Raw genomic sequence first — 15,183 nt, forward strand, 5'->3', positions numbered from 1 at the left:
TTTATGTTTATCCTAAATTTTTATAAAGAAAAGTTATCCATTAATTTCGTTATAATTTAGCGGTTGTCACCATTTTAGAATTTTACTTAGTTCAAAATTGGTTTACTTTTAGTTTCTAATACCTGAGAAGACTATGGTTGAACCGATTTTTATCTTCATGATTGGCTGAAGTTAACATGACGTCATTGATTTTTTCCAGAAAATGATTTTTTTTTAATAAATCGACAACGATTTCTTATAAATATTAAGATCGTGAAGGAATATATAATATAATGCCCGCGAGATACAATAAGAGGAGAGTTAAAAAATATTTTTTGTGGAAGGGGCAAAAAAAGAGTATCGTAGGTTCGATCTTTGGACCTTGAGGTCCAGTGGAAGACTTTCGATGTATATATGGGGGAGGTAATCGATTACCACGGAGCCGTTTCCTTCTCTTTTACCTTTGGAGAGGAGCAAACGCCAAAATTTATACCTGGCGGCAGTGTCGGAGATGCACCCTCGCCTCGTTTTCAAACGGGAGGTTGGGCGCCGCGCACTGTGAAACGAAAAATATATGGTTCCCAAAAGAACAGTCGTATAGGTTATGCCCTGTAAGGTATATATAAGGAGAGAGATAGAGAGCGATAGAATGAGAGAGAAATACAAACGAGAGAAGGAAATACAGAAAGATAGAAATACAGAAGAGGGAGAGAAAGAGAGAGAGATTGAATAAAAAAAGGGGAAAAAGAATTGGAAGAAAACGAAACCGACCATATAGGATGCACACGATTTCCAAAGAGAGAATGGATTCTTTGAATTTTCGTGCCCTGAAAGATTAATGCTGCGGCTTTCACGGGATCTATATAACTTGCTCTCGAGTATTGTCGAAGAACTCGAGAAACTCTTAATGACGAATATCTTCAAAGGCCGATCTTCCCCCTCCCCCTCCTTTTTCCCTCCCGCGTGCGCCCGATCAGACGACGACCCCCTGAAGTTATAATACCCGAAAACTGCACGTTAGATTTTTTAAAACTCCTTGTTCGGGTGGTCCAGCTGCCTCTCTTCGAGAAGGAGAGATGGAGACCTACATATTTTCGATTGTGATTCTTTATCGATGACAAATGGAGGCCCGCCGATCGCAATATTATACTCCCCATGAGAGAAAGATACCCGAATTAATCCAATTTGTTTTCATCATTCCGAAAATGGGACATATTTCTATTCTTTAAAATCAGATCTATCAAAGAGTCTGTATTTTTGTGGAGGAAAGTCCTCCCGGATGTGTAAAGAGCTTTCTCTAAAAATTAAGAATTTACTGTTGGTTAGCTCTTGGGATTTTTTTATCAACAACATTGGGTTCAGACTGTTAGTGTCAAGTACTGACTACTTTGCCTGTTAGAAAATCTTGAAATTTTCTATAAATAATTGTTACGTTCAGTTTAAACAAGCCTTTCGGGGATATTACCACCAAAAACATTTCACTTTTTAATAAAACTGTAAACATAAATTTAATAATTAAAGTAAAATCGATAAATCATTGAATTTTGAATTCTTCAAAATATACGATAGTGAAAATCATTTGTCATTTGCTTAGAGTAAATATGTGCGTAACGTAACAATAATATACATCATAGATTTATAAATCCATTTATGTAGAACCTATTGCAAAGTTTCTATATCCCTATACTGCATTGTGGTTAGATTTAGCCATGTAAATAGTAAATAGAGTAGATTAATCGGATTAGTAAATGCCATTCGTGCCGTTAACTCAGCCGCAATATACGAATAGCTCCATAATTGCAATGTCGTATCAGGTTTTGTATATCGACTACCGATCCTCGGAATATTGAGTAAAAATTATCAAAAAGAAAAAAAAATTCAAATAACATTTCGTTTTCAAATATTTTATTCCACCTTCAACTTGATTTTAACTGCCGGGTAAAGCAATATTTTATATATATGTATATACATATATAGAAGTTTCGTTGGCAGGTAAAAGTTGAACCCGCCCCTATAGAGTGAGCCAGAAGAAGATTTGTGAGAAGGCCTATATTATAATACGGCAGTGATCAGAATATTCCAAGCAAGATAATCACACTCGAAGGATTGACTGACCCGCCTCTGAAAAGGTCCCTAAAAAACGAAGAAATAATCGAAAACGTTCAAAAAAAATATACTAACCGCTCTTGCGTGTGGAATTCATCCAACTAATTCTTTTTTTTTATTGACTATATAGAAGTCAAGAAAATTCAGTTGTCAAATAAAAAACGTTTTTTACGGAACATTAGTTACATGTTGTCGTTTAGAATTTTTTCTTTCTAATACAATGTTTTCACAGGGAAAAATATTTCTATAGATTTTAAAATCGGAGAATTTTCCTTGAATGTACATTTATATGTACAACAAAAACGAATCCTTGAAGTGGTTTCTTGTTTACAGAAGAATTCAACACACTACACATTTTTTGAAGAGAGAGAGAGAGAGAGAAAAAAACGGCTCGAGATATTTTTTGGTTTATACATATAGAGAAAGGACATCCTTGCGGGATGAAAGTCGGGTCAGTATTACAGGGTCGAAGGGCCCTTCCCCTAATTTTATTTCAGGTATATGCGCGCATTTTTAAGTCCTTGAAATACGTTTTTAACAAAAGGATCCGCGCCGTTGGACCCATTTATCCTACTTTTACGAATGGGAACTCTCTTATAAAAACCTCTCTATAATACAGAATAACCTTGCTTCATGGTCCTGTTCGCTTTTGAGGATTATGAATCGTTTTGTTGAAAAGTTCACTCTTCATCACTCACTCTCTCATTTATTGGTAGAATGAGCACTTATATCTTTTAACTTGCTTCAGTAAATAGATCTCGAAAATTTCTAAAGTGTTCCTCCCTGTTTTTGAGGTTTTTCTCCCTCCACTCCTGGCAACTTGATTTTCGTCGCCACGTGCGAAAAACTGGTAATTCTCCTTCTCTCTCTTTCTCCAACTCTACTCTCTTTTTTTTTCTTTTAGAGAGATAGAGAGAGGTAAAGTACCTTCCAAACTACGCGAGCTTTTCTGTTTATTTGTACAGCTTAGTCGTTCGAAAAACAATGGGGAAAAGTCAATCTTTCTCGTTTCTAAAGGGAGTGAGGGAGGGAAAGAGTCGTGTCAACAATAATATTTTTACCTGAGTCCATCAGTTTTCGTTCCCTCGAAAAAATGAAAAAATTGCAAAATGATATATTTCCCTCCTCGTTTTGCGAATATATGGTATAGAAACCTGAGGCAAAATAGAGTTGGGGGAAACAAACAGAGATTTTTTAATCCGTAATAAATTTTTAAAACGCTTGATTAGTTTAGTAATTTTTTATCTATCTTGTGGTAAATTTTTCGTTATTTACTTTACGGTAGAGATTGAAAGAAAAGCAAAGGACTAAAGATGGAATTTTTTTTTATCTCGATTATGAAAAAAAAACTGGCGAAATCGTTCGTGGAAAAATGACAAATAAGTGGGGAGGAAAAATCAGGCCGTGAACGTGAAAAAAACCGGATGTAATAACGTAACATTGCTCCGCTCTATCGACCTCGATTACGTTCAATAACGTGTTCAATCTGACACGCACTTTCTTGTAAACGCTCGATTCTTTTTGCATCACCTGATTACTATTCATTCGTTAGATCAACCGTGTGTCTTGGATAATTATTTCTTCTCAATTGCTTTTCATGTACACGCAATAAATATACTTTAACACTCTTGCTTCAACCTTCGTTCCATTTGTTTTTCTCTCCTTTTCAGTCTTGCATTCTTTTTTTTGCATTTTAGACAATATTCACAATAGTTAGCATATTTATTTCATAGATTTCATAGCTTCATAGGTAAACCTATGAAATGACTATAAAGCTATGAAATCCGTTTATAGTTTTCATGGATGCATAGATTCATCAAAGGTCATCACAGATTCACCCTATAATCTAAGCAGAGGTCCAGAAGGTGTTCCAGGTTCGCGATTGGGGAATGAGACTAAAGTTCTTTTCTCTCTTTTTCATTTTTGCTTGACAGAAACCATAACTGCGAATATTTGAAAATATTTTCAAGTCACGCAAGCTCGTGACTGAATCTCGAGAATCTGAGATGTCACGTTGGTGTGAAACATCATGACACTAGGAAATGACCCCAAAATGTCGCAAGACGTACCTGTATATACACGACAATGTCCATAAACAATGGAGCTATCTCCGGGTATCAACACGATTGGTGCCTGGAGGATCTGACCCGGGAACGGGGCCCTGACCCATGAACACCAGGACATCGACTATCTTCCATATCAGAGAGGGCGGAAATGTCTCAATGCAACCCTGAATCTCTTCAAGATCCATAAAAACTTGAGTCCTTTAATATCTTTCCTCTGATTTTCCGATCGTCTCATAAATACCGTTTCCTTCCGCTTGATAAAAATTTTCATTTTCAATCGATTTTATAAAAGTTTAGATTTTTTAGAGAAGAAGAGAAAAAATAAATAAAGAATAAATAGAGTTCAAGAAGAGCAAGAAATTTTATACACGGGGCAAAATTATTTAGTTTTCACAGTGTAATAAAACAGAATCCTCTTGTTTGGAGAGCAATAATCATTGAAAAGAAATCATAACCTGACGGTGAGAAAATCCTTCAGCAAGGGGTTTTACTTTTATTGTAAACGGTGCCATAATTTCAGTAAAGCCTCATCAAATATTTGAATTTTTCTCCGAAGGACACTAATAATTGTTGGTTCTAAGGATTTAGCGATATTACAGAGGCAACTTCTTCCCTTTTTTTGCTCTCCTCTCTCTCTCACTCTTTCTGTGTGTTATGTACTTTGGATGCTGGAATCATCTTATTATGTTTCTTCAATGGACTCGTGTTCACGAAGGATCGCGCGTCGCGTGTATACCGGTTCCCATAAAGATCCCCAACAAGTCCCGAAATTCAAGCGTCTTCCAGGTACTCGATTTTGTTTCGCTCGCATGACTAAACATGGCTCCCTGAATTTCGAAAGGACAGGTGAGATGATGCTATATAGTGGGTTGAGTGTTTCGCTTCTTTGTCAAAAATAAAATCACAATAAAAATCCTCAAGAATGAAAAATTTTCCCTATACATAATATTCGACAATGTTCCCTCAAGAGTGAACTCAAGAGTGACTTTCAATATAATTGTTCCGTGTGAGAAGTGCACTTATATGAACACAAGTCACCGAATTCATTCAATAGAAACAGCTTGTGATATTCCATTTTCCACAAAAATACCCGAAAACATAAATCTTGATTTCAAAAAGAAAACTTCTAAACATATTTCTTCATATTTTTCCGAATGTTTAGAATGGTTTAGAATGATTTTGAAAATCAGTTTTCTCAGAAGTAAGAAATTGGATATAAGAAATAAAAAAATCAACTGGGGTAAATGTGCTATCGTTTAACACCTCGTTGCAAGCGCACTAAAGAGTAAATTTCAGAGCTTTTCGTGTGTACATAGGATCGTTAAAGAGGCAAATATATAGAGTCCCGTGAAAATAATATCGTCGTCAAAATGCTAATCGCCTTTAAATACAGTTTGTGAGAGGCGGACTTTCGAAAATGTTGGCAGTTTACACTTAAAACTTCCTCGACAATAAGAAAGACCACGGAGATAACAAGAATAAGACGAAATGGAACGTTCGCCTTGTTTTGCGGTATCACCTGCTCGTCGAAATTCAAAGGGACCACTGAAAACGCCTTTGGCGCGTATCGCAGCGCCAGCTGATAAATTAGTGCACGAGACGAGTGAGATTCAAACATGTGCGTGAACATACACTGCGTCTTTACGCTATATGTATATATGTACATATAGTGAGAAAACAGTGTGACTCCCTTACGACTATTTCTTTCAACTTGTCCTCTGATCTTCCCGATTCTTGAAGACATTCAAGTATATATATTCTAACCACTTTAGTGTATACCACTATCTTCTCCGCTCTTTCCCCAGTATTTCCGAACTTTAACTTTCAGTTTAATGCAGCCGTGCTTTTAATAGAGAGAACTAAAAATGCCGACAAACATCGGGAATTTATTTTACACGTACCATTACACCTTTGAGAGTTGAAAAATTTAATTGGCGTCTAAGAATTCAAAAACCTGTTGAGACTACCCTTTTTCCCTTTAAAGTTGCATTCCGCATGAATCAACATTCATTCCTCGAAATAGAAATGAATTCTTTTCTAATAGTAATTAACTTTTCAGGAAAAAGACATCGATTTTAAGAAATCGAAAAGAAAAGAAAAAAAAGAAAGAAAAAAAAAGTAAAAAAAAAAAAGAATATAGTATCAGAAAGAAAATTAGTTTCTAGTATCATTTTTTGTAACCCAAGTAGAAAAATCTTCACACGAATTCACTGAATGCACTTCAATGGTATATCGACTTATACAACTTTTTTACTCAAACAAAAAATTTTTTCTCTATAAAGATTTCAAGTGTCAGTTTACTTCCGCTTCCATGTTTTCGAATTGGTATAATTCACTCGACCTCTAATGCCTATATATATATAGCGCAATAGGATATAAAAGATGGGAAGATTATTATTTTAAAATTTAACAGGGTGCACCCACCGTTTCAACTTCTTACCACGTCCCTGTGACAGTTACGTGAACCGGAAGAGTAACCCCTCATATTATATGTTGTGCTGTTCGCTCTCTAAACCTAAAGCAGCAGGTCTTTTCTTCTCTCAAAAAGAAAATGCACGCATAGTCACGTACCGTACAATCTGTGGTCCTTAACACACATGGTTATCGTGTGTGCTTCAAATATACTTAGCAGTTGAGATTTTGAGCTGATTTTAAAGAAGAAAATCCATTTTTTATTCCCCTGGAAGTCTTTCAATGCTTTATTATTATTTTTTTTTGTTGGAATTTTACTCTTAGAAGAAGAGAGACATCATCCCATGAAAGGGATCAGAAGCTTCTTATTTTTGGGGTTTCGATATTCTTTACTAAAGATTGCTAGTGGAGGACAATATTAGAACCATCAAAGTGAATGATAAAGTTTCACTATTTATTGGAAATATTTACTAATTTGGATTTCGTTACGTCTGTTGAAAATTATTATTTTGCAGAAAAGTTTGACGCCAATAACGAGATAGCTATTGGGACTTTCTATCGAAAGTTTTGAAAAAGTTTTCTATGAATAATTGTTACGTTCAGTTTAAACAAGCCCCTTCTATATTAGAACAATATTTTGAATATCTGTTGAACAAAAATTCTCCAACTTTCCACTGAAAAAATGCAAAATAAATTAGTAAAATTCACTTCAAAATCAATAATCACATAATTATATTTTAAAACATAGATAACTTGTTTTTTACAATTTTTTAAGCTCAGATTTCGAAAATTGAATAAGATGGGATAATTCCGAAATTCCAAAGAAAGTTTTGGCATTGAGGATGAAATTGGGTGGGGGAGAATATGGCTAACAAGAATAAGAATATGAAGCATTCATAGAAGGAATAAAGCTCGTGACAGAGGAAGAATACGATAAATATTTGAACCCTACTAATAATAACACTCACAGTTGTCTTGTCTGACGTAAGGTTAAAAGGAACCGCCAACCGATGGTACACGCGCTTTAAGCGCAATATGTGCTAGTTCCCATTAATGTACATCTTGCCTCGGAGTTAAAGTAATAAAACGTTGCGCCAGTTTCGCGGAGTCGTAAATTTATGCCATTTAATAAAACCGCCTCCAAATGAGAAGTCACCAGAATATTATTTCACATCTTCCAAGAGAGAAAGAGAGTTTTCAAGTGCACTACAAGAAAAAAACAACCTTTCTTCATTACTAAAAATTTCAGCAAAAACTTTCAATTTACAAGTTCAACTTTAAAAAACTTCAAAGTTACAATTTCAAACTCTTCCCTTTTTAATTTAAAGAGTTAAATAGCACCTTTTAAATGTTCAAATCAAGGCAAAAGTACAACAACGTCAATATATTAAAAGATTAAATATAGTCACATATCCATTTGCCATTTCGTTCACCCGCTCGTCGCCAACACGTCACACACCTAATGGCTCCGAAAAACTATTTTTACTCTCAATTTTAAACTGCAGGAAAAATAAACTTAAATTCAAGGGGTGTATTTTAAATTTTTCATCCAACATCAAAAAAGCTCTACTCAAAACACACTTAAGAAATCATGTTAATATTTAGACAATTTATGTAGATTACCACAAAAATTTATTCTCACTTTCATATATATCTCCAATATAACAATTACAAAAAAAAGAACGTGGGAATTGTTCGACCTGAAAACGTGTGAATTCATCGAAAAAAAATTGCAAAACACCCTAAAGGGAACCAATATTTATTTCCATCGTAAATAGTTTTCTCGCACTTTTAAACTAATTATATACATAAAACGCATATACATGAGATTTGCGTGAGATAAAACATGACTATAGAAATAATTTTTTGATGAGTTTTTATTATTATGCTATATGCCTGAAAGGGGAAAACAAAGAGATAAGAATTCGGAAGCTATCCGAATAATAATTATTTAGTATTTTTTAAAAGAAGAAGAAAAAGAAGACATGGCACAATTTCGTCTACTCTCGGGAGTGAAAAACGAGTCGCGTTAATAATTCTCCTCAGGGCAACAATTAACCACACGCGACACAGTCATAACTGTGCATGTAATTCAAGCTTAAACGACCAACGAGACCTCCGACAGGGACTCGCCTCCTCCGACAATGGCTCGTTTCATAATTACCCAGCACCAAGTCAGGGGGATAATGAATGAAAAAATGAAGACGGAACCCCGAAACTCGGCAACGTCCAAAGGCCTCCGATTTTTTTCCTCATTTCTTTCTTTTTTTCAGTCGTTTTTGGGATGTGCCTCGTGCACTCTCTTTGACGCTGTTTCGGCTTTGATATTCCTGCCAGAATATTCCCACTTGGAATACATACAACGCCAGTTCTCGCTCTTCTCAATTTACCCCCTTCCCCCTCTACACCCACCCAATGGCACGTTTCGTCTCTCTTTGAATCTTTCTCGTGAATTCTCTTTCTCTTCCTCTCTTTCCCATCCTTCTATTCTTCCATCCACTTTCTTCCTCTTTTCTCATTTTAAGAACACGCATATATGAAACTCTCGGCTTCTGTTCCTAAAACGGCTTCATTGCAAAAGCAAACCCCTCGTACACCTTTCTTTTCCTCATTCGAGGACCCTAAAACACTTGAAATTAAAATCATCCTTGGCTCAAGTGCCTTTTCCTTTTGCGTTAAGTTACTGCAAATTATCTTTCGACTTTTGCATTTCTTTTTTGCAATGAATAACAATTTAAATGTTAAAATGTGGAGAAAAAGGAAATTCGTTATTTGACTTTTATATATAGAAATTAACGGTTTTTCTTCTTTGACTATTTTTTAGATTCTTGAAAGAAAAGTAAGAGGTGGAAAAAATTAGAGAAATAAAAACTACAGGAGCTACGGCTCCTGAAGTTTTTATTTCTCTAATTTTTTACGCCGGAGTGGGGGGGTAGTGAGAGGAAGAGAGAAGAACTCGAACTTCTCACTCGCTCTCACTGCCCCCACTCCAGCGCTTACTCGACGAAGAGCGCAAGCGTCGAAGTGGGGATAATGCGACTAGAGTCTCCTATTTTTCTCTTTCAAGTACCTTACACAATGTTTACATATACCATTTACAAAAATTCTATCCTACATTCTGAATTCAAAATTCCACTTTAGCGTGAAATATCACGCTAAGTAAAATTAATTATAAAATTCCACAATACGAAATGTAAAACGAAACTGTTTGACAGATTTCCTTCGAAGAAAAGGTGTAACAGATGCGGTATTTTTTTCTCAAAAACTCGACTCTTGAGAATAGTTTCACTTTTCAAACCCATCACTTACGTATACACTATTTTTCTATAATATAAATGCTTCTCTCTAAAAATCGTCGATTCGCTAATTTATTTCTTCTCGTTTTGTCACTGAAAAAGAAGACTGATCTCTTGAAGTGACGACAAAAGATTTTCTTGTCCCGAAAACTTTCTAGAATGATTTCGAGGACGATTATTGAGGGATTCGACACGGACTTCATTCCTTTAGAATGACCTGAATCATCTGATTCTTTATATTTCTCCGTGTCTTTTGAATGGATCAATGAACGAGGTCTACTCGAGTTTCTTTCATGAAGAAAAACACGTGAAGAAAACGGGGCCTTTAGAAGAAAATATAGAAACTAATAAAAATTCTGTAATGGTTGAGACACGCACATGTAAAGAAGAATTTTTTTTTATTCTTGAAGGACATAACCATGGGGATGCAGATTCACTCACTAGTTTTCGCGTCGACGACGACGACGAGACGCTCCAGATTACTTTCGTCGACTTTCGGTTTTTATTTTTTGTTTTTTGCCTGTCACTTTATTTTTCTCCTTTACTCTACTTTATGGAGTTTCGGTCACGGCTAGTTACCGTTCGCGCTTCACATTGAAACAGACCAGTCGTATAGTAAAAAACATTTAGAAAAATGCCGCTCTCATAAAACATGTAACTTAATTAACATTCGGCATGGTAGTTGTTCTCTCTCGCTCTTTTTTTGTCATTTAAAAAAGTAACTTTATAAAATATTTTTAAAATCTTTTTAAATCAAAATAATTCATAGCTTTCAGATGATTCATTCACTAAAAATTCAATTTAGAAACAAATACCTTAGATAAATCTGTTTATTTTCGCGCAATTGTATAATGCTCGCGAATGGCTAAAGATTAAATAATTAATTTAATTAAATAAACTAATGTAAAATTGAAAGCGTCAGATGAGTATTTTTATTTTTAAACCACCTGGGGAAAATGTACGGCACATTTAACGAAAAATACCAAGCGAATCAGTTAAGAAAACTTACAAGTAACGTGCGTGTACTTGAATAAACGCCTTTGAAGCCTTACAAGAAACAAAAAGACAACGAATAAATTAAAAGCGTAACTCAAATAGTTTATCTAAAATTTCTAGAAGTATAAAAATGGCAAAATTACACACGTCCCTCATTCTCTCTTCCATTTAACATAATTTTATTCGTAATCTACAAAAATTATATAATATAAAAAAGCTTTGGTTGGAACAGCGATAAGTTTTTCTAGAATAGCAAATATCTTAGCTGCAGAAGCTAAAAATTTCGCTAATATGGTTAAAATGTAGCAGTAATTTGTAGCTCTAATATATTTATTTCTTCAAATTATTTCAACATTTTGGAAATTAGTTTTCGATTAAAACTAACATTTCACCGAGATTAAAGGAGATTAATTAAACGAAAAGCAGAGAAGACAATTAATTTAACAAAACCCAACTTCTATGCTTTTAAAACTGAAAGGATATATAGTGAAAGGAATTTTTCGACGACTATGTATGTGATTCGTTGGATGGTCCACGCCCACTTTTTCGCGATTTCAATTTAGCCGCTTCATCCGACTGTTTTACTCCGCAGGAAGATTGAGATCTATGACCCTTGCCTACTGGGTATATAGATGGAAATCGTATACTTGAGTTTATCGTGCTGCCTGCAGAGAAAAACGATCTACCTCCACAATTTGATATTCGTTATAATTAAATGAACCATTCATGAATGTCTCTCCTGCCTTTAGTGGAAATGTAATCTTTTGCCGTTATAAAAATTTCTTCCATTCTTCATTTTTATTTTTATTCTCCTTTTTTTCTCTCTCTCTCTCGTTATTTTATTATTATTTCCATATTTATTTTTTTATTACATGTATTTTTACATATATCTTTTATTACATGTATTTCTACACTCATTTTTATGTTATATATTTTTTTTACTATAACTGTACTTTTTAGACGAAAAAAAAAAATTGAATCCGTTTCTGGCAACAAAGTCCATATAGAATGAACAATATATATAAAAGAGGGAAGTTGTGTGAATACTTAAAGCCACCTTATTCACGTTTTCTGGAAAGTTTAACGACATCTAGAAATATGGCTGTCATAACTGTAATTCTTACTCCAGTATCAGCCATATGGCTGACAGTCTTTACGACGAAACTGCCTATATTAGACAAAAATCCACTGGCAGTTGAGGAAAATAGTATAGAAGGGGGGGAGGAGAAAAACAAATTACTTCGTTTTATAGAAAAATGCAGGTACCATGCGCCCAGCGAGAGATTATTGAGTCTGGAAAATTGTTGGAATACCCCAGAGGGAATGAAATCCTCTTAAATATTACAGTGAAATAAAATTCCAAAAGTTCTTTCAGTTTTACATGCGAGAATCATAAAAAAAAAGAAAATAACTGAATCGTCTCGTTTGAAATTTCAAATGGAATAATTAAGCGAAACCTTTTTTTTCTCGAGATGATTAATTTAATTAAAACTTGCTCTCACAATCTATGTTTTTTAATTAAGATGCGTGGAGGGGAAAATATTTCGATAGAAGAAAAACTATAATGAGAATGAAAATTATTTAGAAGAGAAATTTTTTTTACAAACATGAGAATGTAGAATAAAGTTGGATAATATTGAGAGAGAGAGAGAGAGAGAGTGTGGGGTAAAATGTCTGTCAGGGTTTGGGGTATATATGGAGAACGGATATTATCGCCAAACGTTAATTTGGTCGAGGCCAGCCTACCTTCCAATTTTCGAGCCCTTACACGCCCACTTACGAGATTGTCCGTTAATGCTTCGTAACGTTGAAAACGCGCTTTCGACGCCCGCGTCTCTCTATTTCGTACATCACATTCGCAATAAAAAAAACAATCAAAAAAATTACATACAGAGAAACAATCGGACGTGAGATCACAAAATACAAAAAACGAACCTGAGAAGTGAGGGAAGACAATTTACAGTAGAAGAATCGCGAAAATAAAAATAGAACCAGTGAAATTGTTTCGTTTCGAAAATAGAGCGATATGACAGGACCGGGAGTTATTTTACGTCCTGGATGTTATTTTTTTATTTTTTTTTAAAGGGGGGTTATAGAGCGCGTGCACCATGAACGATATAAGAGTGTGAGAGAAACCGGTTATATAGTTATATAGAAAAGGTTCCGAAGAGTACTCCACCTTCTTCGTTTTATAATTCACCCACTCATCGGAGGAATATGGCCGAGAGCCTCGTCCTCTTCCAATATGTGAGAGCCATGCACGCAAAGCCTTGACATCGCTGATGTAAATCGTACTTTGTTCCGAATAGCTAGGCGCGCAGGTACTTTTGTAAAATATGGCTATTAGTCTTTGATAACATTATTCCCACATTCGAGAGCGACCAACACGAACCGCTCGCTCTTTCTTGGCCCTGACATTCATTTTTTCTCTAGTCCAAAGAGAAGAGTTTATCAAATCGACAAAATTGAATTTATAATCAGATTTGCATTCTAAGTCCCCTTTCGAATTGAATTAATTTTTCTTCCATGTATATTGAAAACAAACTAAACATCGAACTGAAGAAATGAGAAATAAAAATTTCACCTTATCAAGAATACCTTAAAAACGCCTTATCATCAATGCTAATAAGCCCTTTTTTGTGCAATAACGATACCGAATATTTATAATTTTATACTGCAAAAAATTTCCACTCCACTAACTTTTATTATTATTAACTTACTACAAAGAATCATTGAATTTATTTTAGCATTTATTAATGAAAAAAAAAATTAATTAATAAAAGTTTGAGACGCCTTTTCCAGAACGAATTTTTAATAACTTGAAGTATATTCTTTTTTTCCTCTCTCTTCTTTTAGAACACTTGTATTATCTATAAATAACGAGGACAATTTCGTATAGCGAGTCATTCGTTTTGGAGTTGCCTAACCGTGAAACTCGCTCTTATACCGTTATTAGACACGAATGACGAGAGATGCAACGATGAAATTCTATTTACATTACTCCACTATATTATTTCATGAGCCAATAGACGCATAAAATATACATATATTGCAATGGAATATATGTGATTAATACTGATTATATATTATTACACATATTATAATAATAACATGATTTCCAGACTTATTAATGATTGTTTATTTTTTCATGTTACAGATTTCGGATAGACAACACAGATCACATAATAGATGTGAACAAAAACAACGCTGCTTTCGAGTACGACCAAGTAAATATAATTTGTCCCGTGTATCAACCAGGGACGTACGATGACGATGCCGAGAAGTACATTATTTATAATGTAAGTCACATTATATAATCTCGATATTATCTCAATACAATCTCAATATGATCCGAATATAACTTCTAGAGAAATAATTCTACCAACAATATATTGTACACGAACCATATAATACAAGTATAAGTCTATTTTTCTCGAGAAAAAAAAGAAACGAAAAATTCAGTGTGAGGAAGAAAAATATTTAATTTCAACTTTCCGCAGGAATATTTGTTTGCGCACTCAGTTGCCTTGCGTAAACAAGAGGATCGCTTTTGCTATTTGTTCAGCTTCTGAAAGCGAGCTAGTGAGGCATCCGTATAAGAATATTTCTCACGTAGTTTTCTCTTCTTTTTTTTTTTTGTCAACCCACCATCTGATGGCAATCGTGCCGAGTCACTTGAAACGCGAAAAAAAAGAGATGAGAATGAAGCAAAACATCAAGTCTCAATTTCAAGTGGTAAACTATTAGTTTCAATGAGGAAAAAAAATCCTATTTAGACAGCTGATCTAGACAAAGTAGACCACACGCGCCTTTATCACTAAATGATGATGATGATGATGATGAATTCCTACTGTTCTTCCAAAAGCCTTTTATATTTAATTAACTCTTTCAACTTTTTTTTAATTCTTAGCTCCTTCAACTTCTTTCTCTCCTATATCTCCCTATTTCGAAAAAAATAATTACCTTTCTAATTTTCTGATCTCATCAAAAGATACTTTTTTTCACTGCATTTAATTTTTTTTCGAAAATAAAAATTAATTTTCGATTTCAATTTTAGTTGATCATAAAATGGGGGAGCTTAATTAGATTCTGTTAATTTTTGAACATCATCACGAATCGTTTTTCAATTGTTTGTTTTTTAAGTGCAGTGTCATTTCTTTTCGTAATTTGTGGTCTATGTTGTACGTTAACAAAAGATTCTTTATTTTGTAATAATAATGAAATAAAAATAATGGAAATAATAAAACAAAACTGATAGTAATGATAATAGGAGTATAGTAGTAATAGTATAGGACTAGTACTAGCATTAGTTGTAGTAGGATTATAAA

The 15,183-nt window shown here is 34.2% G+C and overlaps 1 protein-coding gene and 1 long non-coding RNA gene across 3 annotated transcripts in view; one reads left to right on the forward strand and one right to left on the reverse strand.

Moving 5' to 3' along the window:
- LOC122512392 overlaps positions 1–15,183 on the reverse strand; it is a 209,786-nt gene that overhangs the window by 176,503 nt on the left and 18,100 nt on the right. The window lies entirely within an intron of this gene.
- The window catches only part of LOC122512390 (ephrin-B3), a 46,114-nt gene that overhangs the window by 25,440 nt on the left and 5,491 nt on the right, over positions 1–15,183 (forward strand). Inside the window, exon 2 of the mRNA XM_043628181.1 lies at positions 14,013–14,154. Coding sequence (XP_043484116.1) covers positions 14,013–14,154 — 142 coding nt within the window. The remainder of the gene's footprint in view (positions 1–14,012; positions 14,155–15,183) is intronic.

Source organism: Leptopilina heterotoma, unplaced genomic scaffold, assembly GCF_015476425.1.
Source record: "Leptopilina heterotoma isolate Lh14 unplaced genomic scaffold, ASM1547642v1 Lhet_98, whole genome shotgun sequence".
Classification (NCBI taxonomy): domain Eukaryota; kingdom Metazoa; phylum Arthropoda; class Insecta; order Hymenoptera; family Figitidae; genus Leptopilina; species Leptopilina heterotoma.